We start from the raw sequence: 26,237 nt of genomic DNA, 5'->3' as shown, positions 1-26,237 counted from the left end.
AGAGAGAGAGCACACAGAGACCTTCCTGCCCCTAAGGAGCCTACATTCTAGTGGAAGGAGACAAAGTAAATAAGTAAATTATAGAACAGAAGATGAGAAGAGCTGAGGGAGTGGGAGGTGGAAGGGGCTGCAATTTTAAATGGGGTGCGTGGTCACGGAGAGGCTTGAAAAAGGACACCAGGGTGACACGTATTCCGGGAGAGGAAGCTGGGTGCAGCCCAAGAGAGGGCTTGGTGCTCAGGGAACCTGCAGAGGCCCGAAAGCCAGATAGGGAATTAGCACCGAGGCTGAAGAGGTGGCAGGCCCGGCCTGGCAGGCCACTGCACGTGTGCTGGCTTTCACCCAGAGTGAGACGGGAGCCTGAGGGGTGTGAGCACCGGAGGACACGGTCACATACGCAGACCACGGGGCTGCGCCTGGGGAGGCTGCTGTCACAGAGAGCCAGCTGAGAGATCACACGGGTCAGGTCCTGGTGGGCGTGGCCAGATTGGAAATAATGTGACAGCAGCAACACGAGGACTTGCTGACAGGTGCGGCACTGGGCGGCAAAGGAAGGGACCGAGGGACCTGACCCTGCAGTGGGAAGGTAGGGCTGCCCCCGAAGATGAAGCCTGCATAGTAAGTGCACAGCTGCGCCAAGTCCACACCAGCCACGTGAGTGTGGGGCTTCAGGTCAACATGCAGGGAGGCAGTGCCCGCCAGCCACAGGTCACTCGGAGCGTGGGGGAAAGGGTGGCCTGGGGGACAGTCGTTTGGGAGCTATTCTGTGTATAGAAGTGCTCTGATTTCATAAGCTGGTGAGACCCCTGGGGACCTAGGATTGGGAGACAGGACGGGAGGGGCAGCTGGCGGCCGGAGGGAAACCCCTCAGCCAGGAGCTGGTGCAAACAATGACTCACAACCATCCAAGTCCCACAGTTAAAGGCACTAAAGTAACTAAAGTCATACTTATAGAAGAGTGGGACGGTGACAAATACTCACTAGCAGAATGATGTTCACACTGGGGTAAACGGGACACATCTGCACGGAGGGACGCAGCAGGGGCTGTTTCCCAAGCACAGGAGTGCCCTGCCGTGGTCCTATGTAGGGCGCTGCGGGGCACACTGTGGCACTTAGAGCCACTGGGGATGTTCTGAAGAGCAGTCTCATACTTCTATCTTTAAATGTCACTACACCACACTAGAAATTAACTCTGTGGATTTTAAACTTAAAAGTCAGGAAAAGCACCACCCGGCCAACATGACGGGTCGACACCTCTGCTGTGAGAGGCCTGACAAGCAGCACTCTAGGCTCTGTCACAAACCCTCGGTCTCACTCTGTACCGTCACAGCCCTGCAACATGGAGGTACCATTCTCTGTGCGAGAGCGGCATACCTGGCCCCGTCTGCCCACCCAACACCCACACAGGAGGACAAAGGTGTGTGTGACACTGTGGGACGTGATCACACAGGAAGCGGGTTCCCGTCAGAGGGCAGCTGCCGTGGGTGGACGCACTCAGGGGACGCTTGGCAGAGTGCCATGAGGCGGGCCCGGAAATAAGGACAGCACCCGACACAGCAGTAAGCAAGCTCCGCACACCATGCGGTCACCTGAGGCTGCGCACACGGCCACCCGCCCAGTCTGCGCCACTTCGGCATGGGGGACGGGCACGACACTGCAGCTCTACAGCAGAAAGAGAGGCTTGTGGATTCAGTGCCCGGCTGCAGCCCCTGCTGGTGGGTGGCAGAGCTGCTTCCAACAGGCTGTCCAGCTGGGGTCTGAGGACGGCAGGGCCGGGGAGGGGGAGCGGAACGGGAGGGGAAGACGGAGGAGGAAGGCCCCTGGGGGCCAGCCCAGCAGGCGGGCAGGGCGGTGAGGAGCCCGAGGACGGTGCTCAGCTGCCACACGGGGTCTGGAAGCCAATGTGGAGCGACAAACACCTGCTATAAAGTCAGGCTGAGAGTCAGAGGGAACCATGAACATAATGAGGAAAAAAGTGGAAAAGATAAAAGAGGAGGCAAATAACAATAGCCAAAAAAACATACTGGCAGTATCCAAAGTGAAAATGTCACCGTGTAGTAAGCTGGACACTGTACGAAAACAAAACTTGTTCACAATGACGGACAGAAAGAACAAACACAGCCCCGAGACCCAGTGGAGTATAATTTATATGCAGAGCTTTTACGTGTGTGTGTGTGTGTGTGTGTGTGTGTGTGTGTGTATGTAAAAGACAGTATTATATTTAACTGGAATCCCAGGAAGGCCGTTACAGAAAAACTTTTTTAAAAGAAATGTCGGTCAAATTATTTCTAAATTTGATCAAAACTCTAACCCCCTGATTCAAAAAGCCCAAGAAACACCAAGTGAAGTAAACAGAGAAAACCACATGAAGCACATCATAATCAAACTGCTGAGCATGGTGACAGGTATTCAGACAAGCAGCCCGAGAATGAATGCATATCACACAAAGCAGAACGAAGTTATCACTCCTTCTAAGAAAAGATACAAGACGGAAGGTAGCAGAATGCTAACCCTAAATTGCTGAAACTGTAGACTGAAGAATTCAACATTCAGAAAGCCGGCGGAATCCACCATCAGCAAATCTGCACCACCAAAGAAAAACCCAAGGATCTTCTCCAGGCGCATGGAAAATAACAGATGGAAACTCAAGAGCTACGAAAAGGAACGAGGGTTGTAAATAGTCAGTGTGTTGATAAAGCCAGAAAGAAAACAGACTGAGCGCAGCCCACACTCCGGGCTGTGACAGGTGGAGTTAAGGCACAGCTGTACGTAAGGCCCAGATGAGGAAAGGAAACACACCCCTACCTGACCCAGCCTCCACCACCCAGAACCAGTAAGAGCAAATTCAACAGAAAACAAGGAGGGGAAAATCACAATGAGATGAGCAGAAAGCAAAACGTATTAGAGGAAATGCAGTGAAATCAGAGCTGGCTCTTCGCAGAGAGCAAGCAAATGAACATCCCTCAAGCCGACCTGATCAGGAGAAGAAGAAAACACGAGACTTCAGCATCAGGAATTAAAGAGCAGATTTTTCACAGACTCTATAGAACCGAAAGGATGAGAACACATCAGAGCAACCTTTCACCAATAAACCTGAAAATGTGGATGGCTAAACAAATGCCTCGGGGCCATCCACATCAGATCACTCAAACATACGCCAGAACAGCCCTGTATCTGTTAAGACAGTTGACTCACGCTTACAGAAAACAACGCAATTCCAAACCTAGGTGGCTTCACTGGGGAATTCCAGGTTTAATAACAAATACTAATTCTGCACAAACTCTGGTAGGGAACAGAAAGGGACACTTCCCCATCCATTCTGAGAGGTGAGGTAGGGGAGAAACCAGACCCTGATTTTGCACCATACGCAAAAATTAACACAAATGGATCACAACCCTAACTGTAAAACCTAAAGCTATAAAACTACTAAAAAAATAAGAAAGGAAATCTTTGCCTTTCTTAGACAAATTTCTTAGGCAATAAAAAGCACAGTATTGGTATCAGTTTTGTACTGTTGCTATGAATCACCACAAACTCACTGGTTAACACAGTACGAATTTATCATCTTCTGTAGTAGGTCAGAAGCCGAATGGGTCTCTGTGGGCGAAAATCAGAGCTGGCAGCGCTGTGGCCTCTCGGGCACTCCAGGGAGACGCCATTTCTTTGGCTCTCCAGCTCCGAGGGGCGTGTTCCTCAGCCCCTCCTCAACCTCCAATCAGCGAGGGCCACAACCACATGGAGGGCTCGGCTCTCCCAGGCACTGGGCTAAGCGAAGGGAGTCACATACAAGGTGCTGTACACTGTCTGATGCCATTTTTAGGACATTGGGGAAAAGGCTATACACGAAGAGATCAGATCAGTGACTGCCCAGGGCTGGGGGAGGAGGTGCTAGAAGGGCTGGGGCACCTTCTGAGTGGGTGGAAAACTCCCTCTCTCTGTGCTGGTGGTCACACAACGGTGTGCGCCACAGTGCAGCGGGCTGCACGCCTACAACCGCTATGCGTTCACTTCTTACTAGACGTTACTTCTGGAAAAGGTCAGGGAAAAGCCCATGCCATGTAAGGCACCGTCAGCTGGGACGGGAAACTAAGAGTGCTGGCATTTCCACAACGTCAGAGAGCGTGCCATTTCTGGACAGTTTATACACATTATGCGTATACAGGTGACTATACAAATAGTTTTTGCTGGACGTGTAACTGACACTCACTCTGGGAAGCCTGAGCGTGTCACGAGAAAACCTGCGAGGCAGAGGGCAGAAATCAGGTAAGAACAGTGCGCCTCAGACGACCAGTCGCCCGCAGGGGGGATGGTCAGCCAGGAAGCACCCGTCAGGGGAGTGCTGGCAGGAGCAGGGAGAAGAGCAGCGAACGCCTACCTAACGGAAGGGCTGGTGCTAAGGCAGATGACTGAGCACTCACATCACGTTTGTGACAAAGAGAAGACCTGCCCATCTCGGGCTACTCCAAAGGGAAGACTCGACCAGGAAAACTGTTCCTCTTCGAATTTGTCCCCTCGTTCAGGTTAGTGTGTACTAAAATTAAAAACCACTCTAGTCAGAACCGGGGAGAGGCTCTGCCCCATATCTGACATGCTAACATGCAGCTACATGGCACATGAACTCGAGACGGGACGCTGGTCAGGCTGAAGGCCCTGGGCAGGCTCTGCTCGGCTTCCAAGCTTCTAAAGTCTCCATGGTGACCTCACTGTTTCAGTGTCCCCGTGTGGGGCCAAACCTGGGTTTCAGGCACACCAACCATAGTTCTCTGCTCAGAAACTGGCACCTGCCTTTATTTCACATTTAGAAACTTTTCCTTTTTTAAACTCAAAACTCTGAAAAAAGTTGAGAATGACCACTAACCAACAAAGTGGGGAATAACAAGAAATCTATTGCAATTTTGTGACTCAAATTAAGCTGTACTTTTATCATCATTCACCAGTTAGGGAGTTTTTATAAATTAAATGTTCAAATTAAGAAAACATTAATAACCTAGTAATCAATACATTTAAAAACATATTTAGGTGAATATACACATAGACAAGATTTACAATGCAGCTATAGAATTCCCTAATCAGGACTTCCTTACTCGTAAATTGAAGACCACCGATAACAGTTATTGGCAAAGCTGTGGGGCACCTGTCACCCTCTCCACTGCTAGCAGGAATGTGAAATAGTACTCTCCCCCTGGAAAACAGCATGTCAATGCTTTATAAAGTTCAACTTGCTCTTAAGCTAGCTCCTTGTGGATGTCAACTGGACAAACTTCAAGCTAAAATGGTCAAGAAAAAAAAGAGATAGCCCAAATTACCACTATAAGGAATGAAAAAGGAGACATTACTACATATCCAACAGACATGCAAATATTCTGAACAGCTTTTCTATCACTAAATTCTACAACTTAAGTGACATGAACAAATCCTTAAAAAAAAAATGAGCAAAGCCAACTTGAGAACATAACAGATGAATAACCCTGTATCTTTCCAATACACTGAATACAAACTTTCCCCAAAAGAACACTCAAAGTCCATATGGCATAGTTCATGAATTCTAGCAAATATTTAAGGAAGAAAAAATTCCAACCCCAAACAAATGCTTTCAGAAAACGGAACACTTACTCATTTATTCCACCCAGTTACCACTGCCCTGATACCAAGCCAGGCATCGTATCAAAGAAAAGGTAAGAAAAGAAAATTCAAACCAACATTCTTCATGGATATTGACAACATTCAGCAAACTGAATCCAGCAATATAAAAAATGGATCACTGGATCACACATCATGAGTAAGTGGGGTTTACTATGGAAACAAACACAAAGTTGGTTTAACATAACAAGAAATCTATTGAAATTTTGTGACTCAAATTAAGCTGTACTTTTATCATCATTCACCAGTTAGGGAGTTTTTATAAATTAAATGTTCAAATTAAGAAAACATTAATAACCTAGTAATCAACACATTTAAAAACATACTTAGGTGAATATACACATATAAAAGTCAATGTGTCATTTACCATATTCACAAAGCAATGGAGAAGTCATATGATCGCCTGAATTGATGCAGAAAAAGCACTTGAAAAAATTCACCCACATTCATGATAAAAGCTCTAAACAAGTAACGAAAAGAAAGAAACTCTTCGATCAGAGAGGGGTCTTGTTTAAAAACCACCTACAGCAGACATCACATTCAATTCATAATGAAGACTTCCCCCTCCACATCAGGAACAAGGCAAAGGCGTGCTCTCCCAACTTCTACTCCTCACCGAGCGGTGGCCACAGCCAGTGAAACAGGAAAAAGCAGTTAAAGGTGCACATGCTGCTGAGAAAGAAGTAAAGGAATCCTAAAAGTATTTTTAAAAGCTATGAGAATCTAATAAATGAATTTAGAAAGGTAAGAAGACACATGATAAGTATATTTTGAAAATTAATTTTGTTTCTATATACTAGTAATTAAGTAAAATAGAAATTTAAAAAATACCACTTAGGACAGCTTCAAAGAACACAGAATATTTAGTGACATTTTTACCAGTCTTTGCAGGACTTGTGTACACACTGAAACTACAAAACACTGCCAGAGGAAGTGGAGAAGATCTGAGTGAACAGAGACAATCACTGTTACAACTCGAAGACTCGCTACTGTTACAATGTCCCAACCTGCTGCACTGACACACAGTTCCCAGTCTCAGTCACACCCCAGCACTGGAGAAATGCAAAGGAAAACCACAATCAGATGCCATTTCACACCCAAACACGGATATGGAAAGCAAGTGGGGAGCTGTCACACATAGCTAGCTGCTGTATGATACAACCAGTTTGGAAACCTTCTTAAAAAGTTGACCATGCATCTTTCCCATGACTCTAAGTGGAACTGAAGAGAAATGAAAAAAAATGAGTATACAAAGGAAGGTAACAGAACACCAACAGCAGTCTAATTCGTAATAGCCAAAGCTGGAAATAATTCTGACATCCACCAACAGGAAAATGAACATTACGGCACATTCACGCAACAAATGAAGAGAAACAAACAGCAGGCGTGCATGACACGTATGAATTTAAAAGCACTCTGCATGCAAAAAGCCAGAGACAAAGCATAATAAGTAGAAAGGATAACACGATGTAAGAATGCATAAGATCCCATAGGTGATTCGTGGCACCAGAAACAGAAGGGAGTTCTGGGCGGCAGCAGGGGCCGAGGAGCTGACCTCAGGGCCGCAGAGGACCTCGGGAGAGGGGGATCTGCTCGCTGGGCTGCGGTTACATGGGTACATGCGCTTTTCAAAACTCATTAGGCTGCACAATTCAAATAAGTACATTTTATTGTTTGTAATTTCAAAAAATTTACTTATAAAGGAAGAACTGAACTAAAAGTAGTAATTGCTACTTATACTCACAGCCCCTCTGCCTCGCGCAGTAGCGGGCAGCTGTGACCCGCCCCGGCTCTCCGACCCCATAGGAGGCCCAGGGTAGATGTGAGCCAGGGTTCAGGGCTCTGCTCTGCTTTCTTTCCTTTCACTTGCTAGTATTTTTTCTTGTTCTGTGAATTGATGTGGAGATTTTTTTTCCTCTTAAAGTCTTTTCCTCTGTCACCAAATTTCAGTTCCATCTTTTCTCAGAAGAGCACATTTATTCCCAAGCATGAGGGACATTCCAGAAACTAACAAACTGAAATGTCACCGAGAATGAGCAGGAGGACTTAGGCTGGGGGCAGCCAGAAGCAGAGCTCTGACGTCAGATGCAGAGGTGCTCCCCCCCCCCGTGCCCCGCACGCTGCACCCCAGCCCTCATGCTCAGGCCCCCGCCCTGCACACCACCCAGGCCCACTCGGTCTTCAGCCTCCGCCCTGGGGTGAGTGGCTGCAAATGATCCATCAGCAACACCAGCTGCTGCTGGCACCGTTACAACTCGACTGTCACTTCTTTCAATAGTAAAAGGACTACGACTCCAGAAAGCTTTAAAAACCATGGTCTCAGACAAGTGTTGAGGCGGCAGTCGCTGCCCTGCTCCTCACTAACCTGGGGCTGGAGCCCAGCTGCGCTGACTCTACGTGTGCAAAGCACGCTTGGCACCAGCTCCCTGTGACAGTCACGTCCCCGATATGCACGTGTCACAAACAGAAATGCTAAATACACAGTAACAGGCACCAAAACACAAGTCTCCTTTTCATCTGACCCGACACAGAATGCCAAAACCGTGACAAGTAACTGTGCTCCATCTTCAAGACTAGAAAGAACATGAAAGACAGTGTCATATACATAACCACGACATCCACGTAATTCAGGAAGAAAAGCAGGAAAGAGAAGCACACTTATCCAGAGTTTGGACTTCACTCAAGTAAGAGAGTAACCGCCTGGCAAAGCCAACCACGTGGCTGAGACAGACCACAGAGTGCATGCTCGGGCATTGGACGGGCCCAGCAGGACTCCCCAACAGCCCCTGAAAGTGCCTAATGCGCAGAGGGCAGCCTGTGTGCCCATTGCAAACACGCAGCTCTGACGCTGCGTGGCCAGCAGAGAACCCGTCTTTATCCTCTTTATTCTGAAGATACCCTGCCCTGGTGACCCCGGGTCACTAAGAAACATGAGTGTGCTCAATGCTCTCACTCAGACCAGCAGAACGTGCAATGGGTTTTATGGAGGTGGCCCAGTGTCGCTGCCATTTCCACCAGTTCAGTTTGAAGCCTCAAGCCTGGTGATCTTGGGGCGTCAGGAGTGCGGAACAGCCGTTCTGACCATGTCTGGGTTTAACTCGACCCTAGTGCTCACTCATCTTAGCGGAAACGGTACCAGACTACATTAACTTTCTGTCCCAGAGCGGTCTGCAGAGCCACCACATAGATTAAATAAATTTTGTAAATTTTCAAGCACACTTTTGAAAATGCGATTTCTCCATAGAAAAAAACCCCATCTACCTATGGGGAGACATGCCTGGGCTTATTTCCGGGGTGTTATCACCCACTGAAACCCTGTGTTCTTTCACACTTCAATTAGCTAGTGACTCCTCTCAGTCTTTCTAATCCCCTCCCCATCCCCTAAATCAAACAATACCCCCCGAGCTGCACTGTGAGCAGAAAAGACCCACGCCCTCCCTCCACTGCCCAGCTCAACCAGGGAGGAGGAGGCTGACTCCGGGGGCATGGAGCTGAGACCCTTGTCAGCCCTCCCGAGGACGGCTGGCCACCACCGACCTCCAGCGTCCACACAAGTGTCCTGGAGATGGCCTGCTCCAGCCTCACGCTGCAGTGGGGGGCTGTGGCTGAGAGCTAGCTCAGCGGTGGTCACATGGCACAGCTGCTGAACGCAGAGCACTCTGACCCCAACAGGACTCCAGGGCGCACCCCCCCTCCTCAGCACCCCAGAGCGAGCCTGGCTCACCGTGGTCACTTGCAGTCGGGGGCTGTGGCTGAGAGCTAGCTCAGCGGTGGTCACATGGCACAGCTGCTGAACGCAGAGCACTCTGACCCCAACAGGACTCCAGGGCGCACCCCCCTCCTCAGCACCCCAGAGCGAGCCTGGCTCACCGTGGTCACTTGCTGTCCCTAGCTGCTGGAATGAACGCCTCAGGTTCACACTAGGCTTTGTGACCACACCGCATGTGTCCTGGCTACACGCGGAAAGGTCACTACTATCTTATCTTTCAAAAGCTATTAGAGAACAAATCAAGCCGAAGATTACAGGCTGGGGCACCCTTACATGTGACGCTCACATGTCACGACGACGCGGCACACAGGAGCATTACCTGGGGTCACCGTCAGCTGGAAGCTGTGCAGCTTGTTCGGGTCGGGAAAGTGCACTCTGCACGTACCTGCAAGACAGACAGCACGTCAGGGGCTCGGCCGTGCGCTCCTGGAGGCCTGCTCGTCTGACCACAGTTGTGCCCGCAGGCGGGAAGGGCTAAGCGGTGACTGTTCCCGCGTGACTTCCTGTCATAGTCTTTTCCTGCTTAAGCCCAAACTGAGGTGTTTTCTTTCCTTTCAGTGGTCACTAACAATAGAGATTTTTCCATTAATTTCAAGAATTGTGCTACTTTACTTTGAAAAGAAGAAACTGTGCATCACAGAGATGAAAAAACATGAATAAAGCTAGCTACACAGACAGGGAAAGCCGGAGCGAGCGCTCAGGCCAAGCGTCCGGTCTGCATCCCCACAACACAGTCGTTCACGCCTGCTAGGACACTGAAGTTCACAAGGAAAAGCTGTCAGCTAAGTCAGCTCACACCCAGAGATTCCTATAGACTTTTAAAATACTGTCTTCACAGTCCAGCTGGAAACGCAACTTGCTTGGTGGGTGCAGTGATGCTCTGCTGACGTACAGCCATGTGCTAGGCCCACCTGCCCCGCACCAGAACAGGTCGGATGTGCACAGCCCGCCGGGCAGGCTGTGATCCTACACCTGCCTCCTTCGCACAATGGCACGGAGGGTGGGAAATACCCCAAGGATTTGGAAAGAACAGAGGAATCATGGGTATTTTATAAAAATGGAAAATATCACACTAAACTCCTTGGGTCACCCACTATCTCGGACAAGTGCCAATGAAAATATATGGTCTACCGGAAAGTTCTGTCCGTTTTTGGAATAAAACAAAATACAAATTTTTTTTACCGTCAATAAACTTTATTAAATAATATAATTGCCATTATTATTAATGATTTCTTGCCAGCCTGAGGGCAATTTGTATATCCCATTTTTGAGAAATGTTTTATCTTTTGATGCGAAAAATTGAACCAGTGCTTGTTTGATACCTTCTTCATTTTTGAATTTTTTGCCCTTCAAAAAATTTTGTAAGGACAAAAACAAGTAATAGTCGGAGGGTGCTAAGTCCAGGGAATATGGTGGATGCGACAGAATTTCCCAGCCTAGTTCTGCAATTTTTTGATGAGTCCCCAAAGCAGCATGTGGCCTGGCATTATCATGATGCAGTATGATGTTCTTCCTATTGAACATCGCCGGCCTCTTTTCTTGGACTGCTGTCTTTAAATTATCCAGTTGCTGACAATACTTCTCCGAATTGAGCTTTTCATTCGGTTTTAAAAGCTCATAATGTATTGGTCCTCGAATGTCTCGCCATATACACAACATTCTCTTATTCAGAGTCAAATTTGGTTTAGAGGTGGAAGGGCTAGGTTTTCCAGGCTCACCATATGCCCTCTTCCCTACGATGTTTTTGTAGGTAATCCACTTTTCATCCCCAGTTATCATCCGGTTCAAGAAGGGCTTGATTTTGTTCCGAGCAAGCAGAGATGTGCATATGACAACTCGATCATCCAAATTCTTCTGATTTAATTCATGTGGCACCCATCTTGAATATTTCCACACCAATCCTATCTTCCGATTATGGTCCGAAATGGTTTGTTGAGCTGAATTAAGCCTTTCTGCAATCTCCGATGTTGTCAGAAAAGGATCTTGCTCCAACATGGTCTTAACAACATCATCATTGATCAAAGATGGTCGCCCAGAACGTGGCTTATCAGAAAGGTCGAAATCAACTGTTTCGAATTTTTCGAACCATCTTCTGCATGTCCTATCAGAAACTGTACCTTCACCAAACACTTTCAATAAATTTCTACATGCTTCTATAGCATTTCTTCCTTGTTGAAATTCGTAAAAATTACAGTGGCGTAAATGAACTTTATCAGTAGCCATGGGTACACTATTGCTTCACACATAAGACTAACGTGAATCAACTTTTAGTTAATTTGCTACGTCAGTATGTATACATTAGGTGATAAAAATAGAGAGGCACACATGCGCCAAATAAACATGTGCTTACGTGTCAAAACTTGTTGTGATAGAAACGGACAGAACTTTCCGGTAGACCTGATATTTGCCCTGTTTTATAACAGTATGAATTTTCATCCAAAATAGCATGATTCAGCCTGACCAGGCAGTGGCACAGTGGATGGAGCACTGGACTGGGATGTGGAGGACCCAGGTTTGAGACCCCGAGGTCACCAGCTTGAGCACGGGCTCATCTGGTTTGAGCAAAGCTCACCAGCTTGGACCCAAGGTCGCTGGCTCGAGCAAGGTGTTAGTCTGCTGAAGGCCCACGGTCAAGGCACATATGAGAAAGCAATCAGTGAACAACTAAGGTGTCGCAACGAAAAACTGATGATTGATGCTTCTCATCTCTCTCCGTTCCTGTCTGTCCCTATCTATCCCTCTCTCTGACTCTCTGTCTCAGTTTAAAAAAAAAAAAAAAAAAAAGCATCATTCAGCCCTGGCCTGATTGCTCAGTTGATTAGAGCATTGTCCTGAAGCAGAAAGGTTGCTGGTTTGATCCCTGGTCAGGGTATGTACAGCAACAGATCGATGTTCTTGTCTCTCTCCCTCCCTTCCTCTCTCTAAAATCAGTTAAAAAAAAAGAATGCCTGACCTGTGGTGGAGCAGTGGATAAAGTGTCGACCGGGAATGCTGAGGTCACTGGCTCAAAACCCTGGGCTTGCCTGGTCAAGGCACAGATGAGAAGCAACTGCTACGAGATGCTTCCCGCTCCTCCCAATCCCTTTTCTCTCTCTCCTCTCTCTAAAATTAATAAATTGAAAAGAATTTTTTTTAAAAAAAATAGGATTTCAAATTTAGACTTGGAAAGGGCATTAGAGACTATCTAGTCTAAGGCCCTCATTTCTCATGACACGAAGGCCCAGAGAGGTTCGTGACCAGCCCAAGATCACACAGGTTGTCGACAGAAGAAATGTTAGCTTAGTTCCCAAGTTAAAAACGAACTCCTGCCTTTTCTCTACGCCAAGCCTCACTCCATCACTTCACGAGCATGGCGGGCACAACACAGAAAAACATGCAGGACTTTTGGGGGGTCTCCTTCCCCAGCCACCCTCTAGGAAACCACTGCGGAATGGTCTAGGAAAGCAGGAGGGTCTCAGAGGCTGCACCGCCCCAGTCCTGGCTTTAGAAACACAGGAAACGGGGTCCAAAGAGTGCAAGGCTCTCGCCCACACTGCATGGCTGAACTGTGTATGCAATTCGCACGGGCTTCGTTTCTCTAATCTTTAATACACAAATGCCATCTTTCTAGTCACGTATCTGTAATGGTCTGTACTGGCCACAGGACGAGGTTAGGGAAATGCCCCACTGGGCACTCAAAGTGGCGGCACCCCTGTTTTTAGTCCCTGACACTGGCCTCTGTTTTAACGAAGGCTCTGAACTAATGGCTCTAGAACAGACTGGCTCACCGAGAAGAAAGAAATGATCAAGGTCGACTGAAAAACAATAAAACTACTGAAAAAAAGAAAAAAACAAACCTAAAATGTTAAATCTTAAGAATGTCAGAGTCCTAACAGCACCAATTAAAGGGCAGAAGTCAGGTGTCTGTTTCAGTCCAACGCAGGGGATTCACTGAAACTGCAGAACTGAGCTTCCCTCTGCCGTGGGCTAAGACTCAGGTTTCCATCTATCCCAAAGAGACAGTCTTTATTTTTTGCAAATGCAGAAACCTCTATATACTTGTATCTACAGAGGTCCAAACTACTATAAATGGCAAATAAGCACCTTCTGGATCAAAAAGGGTATAGTCACCAGCAAAACCAGGACTGTCCATCACTGACAGACCTTTTCACTCAGGACATGGGGTAGCTGGGAAACCCAGGCAGGTGCTCCTCTGTCATAACAAGGGGAAAGGTGCCTGTAGGCAGGAGACTTTCTCACCCTGTCAGGGCCCTGAAAGCAGTCCCTCCCTGTCTGCCCAAAATGACAATGGATTCCTCACAGACAGGAAATGCGGGCTTTTGCCATGCCAGGCTGTTCACACACAAGCTTCCCCATGCACTGACTTCACGGTACCGACGCTGGAGCCCATGCGATACTTACACGGCAAGTTAGCTTCAAGTTCTGCAACCTCTGTAGAAACAAAGAGATGATTGTTAGTATCAATTACTCCACATAAAAACCTGAGGAAAAAATAAGCTGAACAAACTGAAACGTAAGCTTTGTGGAAGACTTAGACTTTAAGCCATGAAGTTGTTTACGGATGTATAAAAGGGACGTGTAGACGCCGCCAAGTACAGTCAAGGGCCCTAGAAAGTTGAACATGAATGAAAATCAAAGTAACACAGAAATCACCTCCAGGTAAACAGGCACCGACTGTTTGCTAAAGTCTTGATCCCCCAGGGAGCGAAGCCCCAGCCCTCCAAATCTGGTTGTCTACCTACCTGGGTCTCTTCCGGCTCCTCAGACCTGCCCTTGGCTGATGGCTCCCCCAGCGCCCAGGGAGAGGAGACTCCGTCCTGCTGGGCCCGTGCCCGTGCCCATGCCCATGCCCGTGCCCATGCCCTCGGAGCTACGCCCCTTGGCCCCAGCACTCCCCTCCAGGGCCTCTCCACCACTCACTCAACAGCGGTTAAGCCCAGCCCCCCTCTGCCAGGACAGAGCGGAAACCCCCAGCCATCCTGCTGTCCCAGAGCGGTCCAGGGCACCCAGAAGTAACTGGGCAGGCAAGCTGTCTCTGCCTCAGGACAACCAGCTGCTCTGGAGACCAAAGGGAGGAGTGGACTTCAGAGAACAAGCAGAACTCAGTCCTTAGTGGTGGAGGTGGGCCCCTGATGTGCGAAAGCAGGACCCGGACACGCCCAGATGCCCAGCGATGGACAAGGCGGGCGGGGCGCCGAGGCCGGGCACACAGTGAGTTCTCAGCTGTACTCGCAGCACCAGCGAGCGGAGGGCCTCGGAGCAGAGCATGGAGGAGCTGCTGAAGGTGTGGGCGGGCGGGGCTGAGATGCAGGGGGGCTGGGGCAGCCCTGAGGAGCGAGCTGGGGTCTGGGTGCACAACCCAGGCCAGGAGCCCTGCAGTGATGCCGCCTGACGTCACGAGATGACAAAGGGGGGAGACTGGTGAGAAGAACCTCGCAGGAAGCAGGGGACAAGGAGCTGGGACAGCCACTGACAAGAAACAGGTGGAAGAGTGGGCGACATGGAGAATGTGGTGATTCTGTAGAGGAGACTGGCCCAAGGGGCACAGGCCCAAAGCACACGCTGAGCGTGTTAGCAGGCAGACTGGCAGGCGGTTCAGTTCCGAGGCTAAGGGTTTAGGAAAGTCACAGGCCTGTGGCTTGAGCTGGCTGAGAAGGGGTCCGGGGATTTGGAACAGCATCCAGATAGCGGAGTGGGGCAGGGCAGCCAGGAGCAGCGCCCCCTTGGGGTTCGGGGAGCCCTAGCCATGAACAGCCTCATGTGGGAGGGAGCGACGCCTTCAGCAGAGCTGGGCGTCGGAGGAGAGACCGCTGGTCATCCTCGTGCTGTGACCGGAACAGGACCAGGCTCTGTGACGAAATGCAAGCCTGGGAGTCTCCCTTCTTGGCAGCCCTGTGTTGTGCACTCAGATACACCTACTTCACAAACACCATGGTGACAAGCCCGGGGAGTTCAGTATCCTTATTCTCCTAACGACCACAGTGCTCTTGAGTCTGGGCTCCTGACTGGCCCACGCCTGGCTGCCCTAGAAGGGGGTGCTCACTGAAGAAAGCATGGTGCAGAAGACCACAGCGCTCCGCTGCTCCGAGGCACCGCACCAGGTCCTCCACGGGGAGGGCGAGGGCTGCACTGCGCCAACAGCACACACACGGCTTTATTTTATCAGGTGAGTCGTTCGTATTAGTCACGTTAAAATAAACGCTATCCATAGAATTAAACTGTGTTTTTAAGGCAAATATTATTTACATATTTTATTATACTACTACTTAACTTTCTGTTGATAAGAATTTGCAAGGAACGGTCCTTGAGGGCCTTTCTTTGGAGAGACTGACACAGGCCAGGGGACCGGCTTTCACTGGCGGCCCAGCCCCGCCTGCAGTTACAAGAACTCTGCTCGCCAGCTTTACAAAAGCCCAGTGAAATAAAACCGTGCCTGAGGATCTGAAGGGTGATGTCCGAGAGGGCAGTCTGGTGCCTGGGGAAGGGAGAGACGGGTCGAGACCCAGGGGGCGGGAGGCACTGACCAGGCCACGATGGCGCCCTAGGAACAGAAGCAGGCCCCATACCATCAGCAGGGGCGGAGGACGCTCACTCTAGGACAGGAACCCTTCGCCCTGGCTGCATGCTGACCACCTGGGGAGGGTTTTTCTGGGGGGTTCTCAATAGCTCTGGTGAGCACAATCTACAAACTAAAAATAGGCCTCCTTAAGGGTATGACTCAAGATTCTCAGTAAAACCTGGAGCTGGGCACCCACCACCCCTGGAGCCGGAGGAGCACACCCTGCCTCCGCTGCACCCTGTCTAGACGAGGAAACCACGTGCTCTAGGGGTCCCAGGCCTTTGAACTTGACTCTCTCCAGGTAGAAGACTGCTGCTGGCTGCTCTGCCAAGTTAAGACTGTCACACACCGCTACTGACGTGGAGGGAGGGATCTAACAAGTTCACACTGTCGTCTGGGGTGACACTCCAGAGGGCTGTGCTTGCCCTCACTCAGGGAGGCAGACCAGCACTGGGGACAGCCCCAGACCCAGGCCAGCAACAATCCCACCACAGGCAGGGCCTCTGCAGGCTTCCAATCCAACAGCCAGCACAAGCAAGGAAGACCAGACCCTCTTGGGGGCACAAGGACTTCAGTCCAGATGCTTGGTACTTTAATTCAGCCCCGTATCCAGACAAATCAAGCCCCAGACACTCACATGGTGCTGCTCTCAGAGAGCTGACACACACGACAAGTATATAGTTTCTAACTTTTTACACTTGAGGACTGGTGAAAATAGAATTATTTCAGGGACCGCTAAGGCAGAAATCACCTGAGCACAAGCGAATTCAACTAAGCTCTTCATAGGACATCAGGGCAGTTGACTTTTTCATAGACCAGCACATTTCTGGTAGACTGGCACTGGTCCGCAGACCCGTGGTTGAAAAACACTGCTCTACATCTCAAATGTTGGCAAACACTAATTCATTAGCATCAATAGTTATCACTTAGAGTCCATGTGCACGAAGACTTGAATCGAAGAAACAAGTGAACTAACTGCTTTATATGCTTGAGGTCCCTTGGGAACGTGGCCTCCCTTCCCGGCACAACCTGGGTGCCCAAAGGACATGACCCTCACCTGTAAATAACGAGAGATTCAGATGTTTTCACACTGCTAAGGTTCCACCTGTTCCGAGATACAGATACGAGCTAACAGCTCTGCGCACTGGCCCAGCCTTTTTGGGAGGCACCTGGCACAGTTCCGTGGCTGCACAACTTCCTTCTGAGAAACAAGGCTCTCTCTTCCTTTCTAACTTAAAGATCAAACCACAGCACCCACTTAAAGCGTGGCTGCACTGAAAGATCAGACTGCCAAGTCCACAGGTCACCACCACGCCCCCCTCACACCCTTCTGAGTGGACTGCTCGCACGGGGCTTCAGCGGTCTCCACCCGCCTGCACACTCGGCACGGGGCTCCAGCGGTCTCCACCCGCCTGCACACTCGGCACGGGGCTCCAGCGGTCTCCACCCGCCTGCACACTCGGCACAGCACGGGGCTCCAGCGGTCTCCACCCGCCTGCACACTCGGCACAGCACGGGGCTCCAGCGGTCTCCACCAGCCGGCACACTCGGCACGGGGCTCCAGCGGTCTCCACCCGCCTGCACACTCGGCACAGCACGGGGCTCCAGCGGTCTCCACCCGCCTGCACACTCGGCACAGCGGAGGCTGCACAGACTCACCCAGCCTGCCTGGCACAGTACCTAGCCCTGTGCTTGGCACACATGAGGTGCCTAGGAAGAGCCTGACAAACAAGCTGGTGAGGTGGAGCGCTCCCAGTGTGAACGTCCTGGGACACGAGGAGCCCTCCCCCTCGTACAGCTGGGGACCAAGGCTTCCACAGGTGCTGCGGACTAAATGGAGTCCCCCACAAAGTTCATGAAGCTCTACCCTCCAACATGAGGGTATTAGGAGATGGGGCATGTGGGAGTTAATTAGGATTAGATGAAGTCATGAGGGTGGGGCCCCATGATGGGATTAGCGCCCTCATGGGAAGAGGTGCCACGTGCTTGCGAGCCAGGAACAGGGCCTGCACCAGGAACTCTAATTGCCAGCACCTTGATCTTGAACTTGCAGCCTCCAGGACCATTGGAAATAAATGTCTGTTGTTTAAGGTACCCTGTCTGTGGTATTTTGTTACTGTGGCTTGAGCAAAGTAAGATAAAAAACCAATCACAGATGTAGATGGTTCTTAGCAAGAGCCTGTGCCAAACCCTACCAGGCAACATGAGAAAAGGCAGCCGTGCCCTGTGACCCACGCAGACAGCAGCTACTTCTCAGGAGACTGGTCACCTCCGTCTACCTAAGCCTCTTCCCATTAGATTCCCGAACCAGAGCTTTCTTTCTATCCTGTGCACTGAGCACTTCTTCTGCCTACCAGCGCCATGCACAGGGCCCTGACCTTGAAGACACCGAGGCAGGGGTCAGCCCCTCCACAGAGACACACCGCTAAGCCCCCGCCCCCACCCAGCCCCACATCAGCTCTCCCCTCGGTCTGAGGGCCCTTGGGCAGCACACTGCAGGGTTAAGGCCCAGAGCACTCAGGCCCCTCCTCACTCTGGGGGCCAAGGCTGCAACCCTCAGCACCAGCACAGCCCCTGCGGCAGAGACGGGCACCCACGGGAGTGGAGCCCCAGGCCTGGGCTGACCCAAGCCCTCCTCTGCCTTCCACAGGTCCTCCCTGCCCGCCAGGCTCTTCAGTACAGCTCAGGGGGCCACCACATTTCCTGGGCAGCTTCACAGGTATGTAACCCTCCAACAAAGCATCTGAAGGTTGGCCTGAGGGCCAGCCACCTCAGCTCCCTGTTAGAGGAATCCTCTCTGGGCCACAGGGCTGGCTTTTCAAATACCCATTGTAGCACACACTCCCCAGCTCTGCATGCTGCCAATGCGCCAAAGTGTCCAAAGGTCCTGTGGACTGAACCGTGTCCCCAAAGTTCATGCTAAAGCCCTGCCCCACCCCCATAATATGATGGTATTAGGAGATGGGGCATTTGGGGACAACCTGCCGACATGGCAAGCCAAGCCCCGAGCCCACCCTCAGAGTCCTGGTCAGGGCCTGGTGTGGAAATAGCCGCTTTGGAGAACAAGAGATGGTTCTCTCTCCTACGTCCAGGACCTGCACTGGAAGGGTCCCTTCCTGTGCCATCACACGACTGGACTGCTCATGTGGACACAGAAGCGCTCACCCAAGGAAGGCCCCACGTGGCACCCCACAGAGGCACTGGCACCCAGGTGCTAGAAGCACATGGAGTAGGTGGGCAGCCATGCTGGAGCAGGGCAGGTCGACACCACAGCGCCAGCCCAGACCCCGCCACGGGAACAGGACTGCCCCAGGATCGAGCTGAGCACGGGGCTGCTCGAACAGAGGCTGCGCACAGCTGCGCCCCCTCCAGTGCCCGAGTCCAGACCCCACCCGGCCAGCCTGCCTGGAGCCCGCTGAGGTGTTCAGGGTCACCGTTAGCAGGCTGGCACCCAGCAGGCACAGAGTGTGGTGCGTGGATGAACCTGAGAGCAGGGGCAGACACGCTCCCACTGCATGAGGCTGGCCAACTTCTCACGGACCAGAGGAGCTCCGCCCGAGGGCTGTGCTGGGTGGGGGGCTCCATCAGACTCGGCAGCCCCATGGGGGTCCAGCAGGAATGCAGCACCACCTGCCCTTTGGCTGGACACACTGGAGATGGCTCCCTGGTCAGGCCCAGGCCTAAGCTGGGTCCGACAGGAAATGCCCAGAGCTGACACTCTCTCCCTGCAGTGTCCCCAGCTCCCAGGGTTCAGGGCAGACAGCGCTCGGTTCTGGCCCAGAACCACTGGGTTGTTCTACAACCCCCAGGGGCTGTGGCTAGAAGCCTCTCTCTAGCCCTGGCCCACAGGATGTCCTGAGGAACTACCCCTGGGGGTGCCTATAAAGAGCTGGGCGCCGGTGCACCCAGGGAGGGCTGGCTCGAGCCTCTGTTGCCCTTCAGAACTGCACCCACTGTTCCAAGAAACAAAGCAGTAGCTTCTGCGTGCAGCCACTACTGGCCCTCACCACCAGGGACAGCTGTCCCTGCCAATGGCCAGTCTCCTCTCCATCAGCTCACCCTACGGCCATCGGCACTCAGCCAGATCCCACACTGTGTAAGGTCAAGCAGGACAATGGACCAGAGAAAAAAACACATTTCTGCCTGCAAGTCTCTGTGCTTCCCTTTGGACTGGGAAAGCACGTCCCAGACATCTCTCAGTGACGGGTCAGCAGAGACCCTTAGCTCTGTCCTTCCAGTGATTGTGTGGGCCACAGCCCTCACAGGACAGCCCCCATCTGCTGAATGGGGACGGTTCTGAAGGGCAGTTTGCTCTGAGCACAGCTGTTGCAGGGCCTCCCTTGAAGGCTGATGTCTCCCCCTGCCACTCCGGCCTCCCGCACCACCCCTCAGATACCGTCCCAAGCACACTCTACCGCGTGCCAGGGCCCCACCTATGGCACTGGGTCCCCAAGACACATTAACACACTTTTCTATGACCTACTGATTCTCATGAGTAACATCCTCACAGAGCCGAAGTCACCCAGGGTGAGTCCTGACTGCAGCTATCTAGCTGAACTCAGACACTCTACAAGTCCCAAAAGGGGGGTTTGCCCAGACGGGCCTTTCTCCACAATCACCCGTCCACGCCTCACCAGGCCCCACAGCAGCCTTGATGCTGTTGGACTGCACAACCACTGCACCACCAGAAAGCCTGGGCGAAGGCCAGTGCCACGTCAGCCAGGCACAGGAGTGCGCTAGGAGCGGACCAAGCGGTCACCAGCCATCGGTGCGTCCTTCCCTGTGTCCCTTGCTCACCACTCCTCCCCAGGTCAGGCCTGCCTTGCTTTTGACTCCCCCCAACAAGCCCAAACCATCACCACTAGGCAGCCCAGCCCAGCCCAGCCGCCCTGAGGCAACGGGAGGAGCAGGTCATCGGGGTGTTATCCTGAGCCCTGCTGCCCACAACCACCCATCAACTAACTGCAGGTGCTCTGAGCCCCAGAAACCTGGCTACCACCAGTGCCCTGGGAGGAGGGACACAGGCGGCCTCTTGAGGAGGCTCTGCACTTCTCCCTGCGGAGCCTCCCAAGGCCAAAGCACCTTTGTGAGACCTGTAAATTCAGCCCAAGACACCTCCTGACCTCGGAGCAGGGGCAGAGTCCAGCTCAGCGAAACCCCTCGGGGCTCCCAGGCTCATGGGGCCCTAGGCCCTGGGCACGCTCCCAGGTGAGGCCCCGGGCCGGGCCAGATGTGCAGGAGCCCCTTCCTCTGCACACGCACTCCTGTGCCGCTCCTTCCTTCTGCTGGCTGGCTCTGCTCTCCAGAGCCGGCCTGGCCCTGCCCAGGGGGTACGGCTGTCCTGCTGCACCAGAGCTGCTTCCTGGTGAGATGAACCCGAGTGCAGTTACAGAATGAACCAGCCTCCTAGCAAAGCTTAGCAAAAGTCAAACAAGAAGTACCCTGCAGAGGGCCCAACAGAGGGCCCGGCCGTAATTGCTTAGTGTACAAAAGCTACTATAACCATGACAAGGACATGGGCAAATGGGACGGCCAACCTGCTAGCTTCCCAACTGCTCCTCCTCAGAGGTCTGGACCTTCGTCACTCTAACTCCCCAGGCACTAAAACACCCCCACTCCAAAGACCACAGCACACACCAAACCCTTTTCCAGGCTCTGCGGGCTCCTGGCTTCCCATGCAGCTGGGTCCCTTGAGCCAGCACCCAGGGAAGAGGCTCAAGTCCTGAAGCACCCGCCCAGGTGAGGAGCTGCACCCCCGGGCCCACAGGGTACAGCTGCTGTAGCAAGCTCAGTACAGACCAGCACTCTCCCCGACACAGCAGGTGACACCCCGGCACAGAACAGGAGTCTCACTGCCAGGCGGGGAAAGCCAGCGCTCAGGGGCATTCAGGGGCAGCAGGAGAACAAGGAAGCCTGGCCCCAACCCGATGCCGTCCTGTGCCCACGCCTGCCCACACTGAGCACGGCTGCAGGAGAAGGCCTGGCACAGCGGTCTTCCACGCCGCTCCCCTGCCACCCCTCGGTGCCACATCAAATGTCAGGCAGCCCCTGTCTGCCCGAGAGCTCAACACAGGCAGTTCTAACCAACTACTCAGCCTTCCTCCCCCCCCAGCTCCTTACACTGCAGAAATGGAAACACGTCGACCCTAAGCTCCTTCAAGGCTGGAGCTGTTTCCTCCTCACCTCTGTGGTCCTCACAACCCTAGGAATCTGCCTTCGCACCTGAGTCGTCTGCCCGATGGATGAGACACAAAAGCTCCAGCAGGCCCGCGCTCTATGAGCCTCCTCTGAGGACAGCGGCCCCAGGACGCGCTGCTGTTAATCCTGGGAGGGAAGTCTGCACAGGGTCTCCCTCCTCGCTTCTGACTGGACTGGAGAAGGAGCCTAAGACATTACCGAGTCCCACTCGCTCCCTCCCTCCCCGTGCTGAGGACGCCAGAAGAACGAAGCCCGACCGGGGGCTCTCGGGACCCATGCCCCCACCAGCAGCCCCGCAGGGAACATTCATGCACAGGAGACAGCCCCTCGCCGGCAGCCCCCCTGCAGCGCACAGTGCAGTCCTTCTGGGTGGCAGGGGTGGCCACACCTCACAGTACTCCCCCACAGGGGCTGCTATTCGGCACCAGGCTGCGGAGCCCCTGCAGCCAGCCTCCACTCCGTGCAGGCCCCGTGCAGGCTCCAGCGGCGACCTCACCTTTGACGAGCAGTCTGTCTCTCACGGACACCCTCCGAGTGGAGTCGGAGGCTGTGGCCGATGTCCGGGACCCCTTGAGACCATCCTCCCGCTTCAGTTTGCTCGCCAGCGTCAGCATCACTGCGCCTTCACCCTGGAAGACAGAGAGCACTGTGACGGACACCTCTCTGGACCTAAGCCAGGCACTGACCATGATGACATAGGCTGCTAATTCATTTTCTCCTTTAGTTACAGGAAAACTGAGCCCATCGGCTACAGTAACACTGGATCCCTTCATAACGAATTGGGTAATTTCTACGGCATCCTCTATATTTTTAAAGTATGAGATAAAATTTTAAAAAGGGAGAGCCATGGATTTGACAGTCATGGAGCACCAGGCCCGGGAGGCGGCAGGGACAGCTCCCACAGAGCTCACAGGCTAGGGGAGCCTCAGCTGACAGGTCCTACACGGGCTCACCCCCGTCCATGATAAGTATGCACCTCTCCGCAGCAGGGACCAGGCACCTGTGTGTGGCCCACCGCAGACCAAGTATCAGCCTCTGGTGAGGAGAGGACATTACAATGCTTCACTTCCTCTTTCCTTTAAGAAAGGTGTGGCTAAAACCTTAATAAGCATCTTCACATTTACTTGTTTTTTGTTTACATTTCTAGGCAACATCAACACCAAGATTAAGTTATGATTAATGCCCCAAACCAGATTCTCTTTGTGGGCTGCTTCCAACCCATCTGTGTCTCAGGTTCCCCCCGAAAGCTCACGGGAGGACGATAAAGACCAACAGAGGTGATGCACCTAACTGCTGGGGAGAAGGAGCAGAGACTGTCCCTAACCTGCACGGGTGTAACTGTCCTTGGGCCTGCTCTCTGTTTCTAACATCAGATGCCATTCCCCTGACATCCTCCGAGCTCTTGCTTGCTCTGCACAGCTGGAGAGAGACTCTGGGGCCTCTTCTGATTGAGGACAAAAATTGGTCACCAGCCCAATATTTCCATAATTTCCTTAGTTGATTTAATATTAATTCCTTTCAATACCACTCATCACTTTAAAAAACAACAACCTAAGACACACCCAGAATGAGCACATCAGTCCTGCCACGTGGTCAGGGTGGCCTGATGACGCCCAAGACATGCATCCGTCACCCGGGGGGCTCTGGCCGGACGCACTTGGTTTTTACCTTCTAGCTGACCTTGGCAATGAAATACTGAAAGAAAGAAAAAAGGCACAGTGTGTACAAAGAGCGCAGCAGGCAACACACCAGGAAAGTCACAGTAAAGAGCCCCATGGAAAAGCGAAGGCCTGGGCACGGGCCTGGCCCACGCCCAGCTCCCTGAGGACCAGCACTGAAGGAGCTGCTCTGGGTCCTGGCAAGTCTCACCCATGCAAAGAAAGGCTCACACCCAGGCACTCCTCAGTGCCACTGCAGGCTGAGGACTCCGCCCCACACTGAATTCCACTTGAGATTCTGGGCTTGTGACAGTCAAGCCTGTGGTCCTTGATAGAGCACGCTGCACTGGCCGTACAAGGCATAGAAGAAAATAACACTGGTGTTTCATTTCCACAGGAGGTAATACAAAACTCACTTCCCTAGCGTTCTGAGAAATATAAGTACATAGTGGCCATCTAGTTCTCCATCATCTCTGTCGTTATCAGCACCCCACGCCACTTTAGGGACAAATGGCCTAATTGGGAATGTATCCGCTAATGCTAAATGAACTCTAAACAAAGATATTGGAGGAAAAATAATTATTCAAACTGCCAAGAGATCTGCTGAAGAGCTGCAGTTGATTCAGAAGTCTCTTTTCCTCCTTCAGTTACGCTTCACCCTTGAAGACCCACTTTGAAAACTAAACTTCCCTTTCCTGCAAACTACACCCTGACCCAAAGCATTTTCGGAAACAGATCAGCACTTAGCAGGCTCAGCCTCTAAATTCCACAAGTCAGTAACTGGCCCGTTTCAAGTTCCTCCTCTGGGTGGGACTCGCTTTCAGACTGTTCCACGAAGATTCTTAGGTGCCATTTCCTAGTTTCATCATCGGGTCCGACTTACTCAGCACATCGGCCTTGGACTGGCAAAATCGGGCCAGTCTACCTATGCAGGGACACCGGGACCAGCCAGTCCGCTGGCGGTGGGGGACTCTTGGTTTCTCATTCTCCCTGCCGTGAAAAATCCCAATCGGAGTGTCAATCAATGCACGCAGGTAGGTCACTAGGGGACAACTGCCTGCTCCAGCCAAAGAGGACCAGGTCTGAACACACACACACAAAATGTCCACACCCCACCCTGCTCCTACAGAAAGCCAGGGCCCAGCAACCTCCCGCCTGGCCCAGCAGTCCTCTGCTCGCTGCCGCACCTCCGGAGCCCGATCCCCTCCGGAGCCCGACCCCCGAGCAGCAGTAAGCGTGCCCAGGAGCGCACAGCACGCCCGCGGGGCAGGGAAGCCTCGGGGGAGGCCAGCTCACCGCCCGCCCGGCGGCGGTGACTGGTCTCTGAACACGTCGTCTCTCACCCGCCCCCTCCCCCCGCCGCACCCCCTTACCGGCCCGAACCCCTCTGCACCGGGCGGGCCGGCAGGCCCCCTCCCGATTCCCGCAACAACAACAACAACAACAACAACACCCGGCTCATTTCTGGAAGCTTCTGTTCAGCGCGCCGCCCCGGTCCGGCACGTCCTCCGGCGCGTCCCCACCTTCACCCCGCTCCCCGCCCGGGACGAACACGTCCCCCTCCCGAGTCTGAGTCCCGCTCGCCCCCCGGGCAGCCTCCCTGGGCCGCGGCCACCCGTCCAGACAGACCCACCCGGGCCCCGGGGAGGAGGAGGCCGAGCCCCGGAGCGGGCAGGACCACGCCCCGGCCGGGTCCGCAGTCCGGACCGGCGCGCCGCCCGTCCCAAGATGTCGGCTTCCCGGCTCCGCTCCTCGCCCCCCGCCCCGGGGACGGCCTCGCCCCCCGGCTGGCGGCGGCCGCCCAACAACCGCGGCGGCTCCGGGGCCCGGCTGCCCGCGGCCGGGTCCGGGTGGCGCTGCCTCCGCCGCGGCGGGCTGGTGACCTTGGGCGGCGCTCGGCGCCCCGCTCCCCGCGAGCAGGCACGGCGGCGGCGACAGGCGCGAGCCGGCGAGGCCGGGATGTGCCCGCGCGGGCGGCCCCTCAGCCCGGCCCGCAGCCCCGGCCCTGCCATTCACGCCGCGCCGCCCGCCCCGCCGCGGGCCCGCGCTCCTCACCTGGGCACCCCGAGACAGGCGAGGCGGGCCCGGCGCCCAACACCATGCCCGGCCGGCCGAAGGCGGCGGCGGCGGCAGCGGCGAGACGCGGCCCCTCACAGCCGCACCGGCTCCGGGCGGCGCGACCGGAAGTGGTGGGGCGGAGACTCGGCCCCTCTCGCCCGCGGCTGCTGGGACGGCAGCGGGCGCTTTAAAAAAAATTTTTTTTCAAAGTCTTGAACAACTTTATTTGGCGGAGGTTACGCGAACAACGGCGTGCGCTGGGCGGGGCGGGGCCTCGCTGATTGGCGGAAGGCACGTCCGAAGGGGGCGGAGGCGGATCTCGCGGCCCTCACTGATTGGCCTGCGGCTTCGGTCG

At 53.2% G+C, this 26,237-nt stretch overlaps 1 protein-coding gene across 2 annotated transcripts in view; it reads right to left on the bottom strand.

Moving 5' to 3' along the window:
• UBE2F (ubiquitin conjugating enzyme E2 F (putative)) overlaps nucleotides 1–26,033 on the bottom strand; it is a 48,581-nt gene extending 22,548 nt beyond the window's left edge. Inside the window, exons 1-4 of one of the 2 annotated variants that reach the window (XM_066345369.1) lie at nucleotides 25,880–26,033; nucleotides 22,663–22,795; nucleotides 13,811–13,840; nucleotides 9,729–9,794 (exon numbers count right to left, since the gene is read on the bottom strand). In XM_066345369.1, the coding sequence (XP_066201466.1) occupies nucleotides 9,729–9,794; nucleotides 13,811–13,840; nucleotides 22,663–22,780 (214 nt within the window). In that variant the 5' untranslated portion in view covers nucleotides 22,781–22,795; nucleotides 25,880–26,033. Of the gene's footprint in view, nucleotides 1–9,728; nucleotides 9,795–13,810; nucleotides 13,841–22,662; nucleotides 22,796–23,728; nucleotides 23,836–25,879 lie in introns of those variants that run through there. The other variant, XM_066345368.1, reaches the window with a different exon arrangement.
• Between the last annotated feature and the right edge of the window lie 204 nt (nucleotides 26,034–26,237).

The sequence above is a fragment of the Saccopteryx leptura genome, chromosome 7 (genome assembly GCF_036850995.1).
Source record: "Saccopteryx leptura isolate mSacLep1 chromosome 7, mSacLep1_pri_phased_curated, whole genome shotgun sequence".
NCBI lineage: Eukaryota > Metazoa > Chordata > Mammalia > Chiroptera > Emballonuridae > Saccopteryx > Saccopteryx leptura.
The sequence above is the reverse complement of the archived record's forward strand: the minus strand, read 5'-3'. Positions and strand labels throughout refer to the sequence as shown.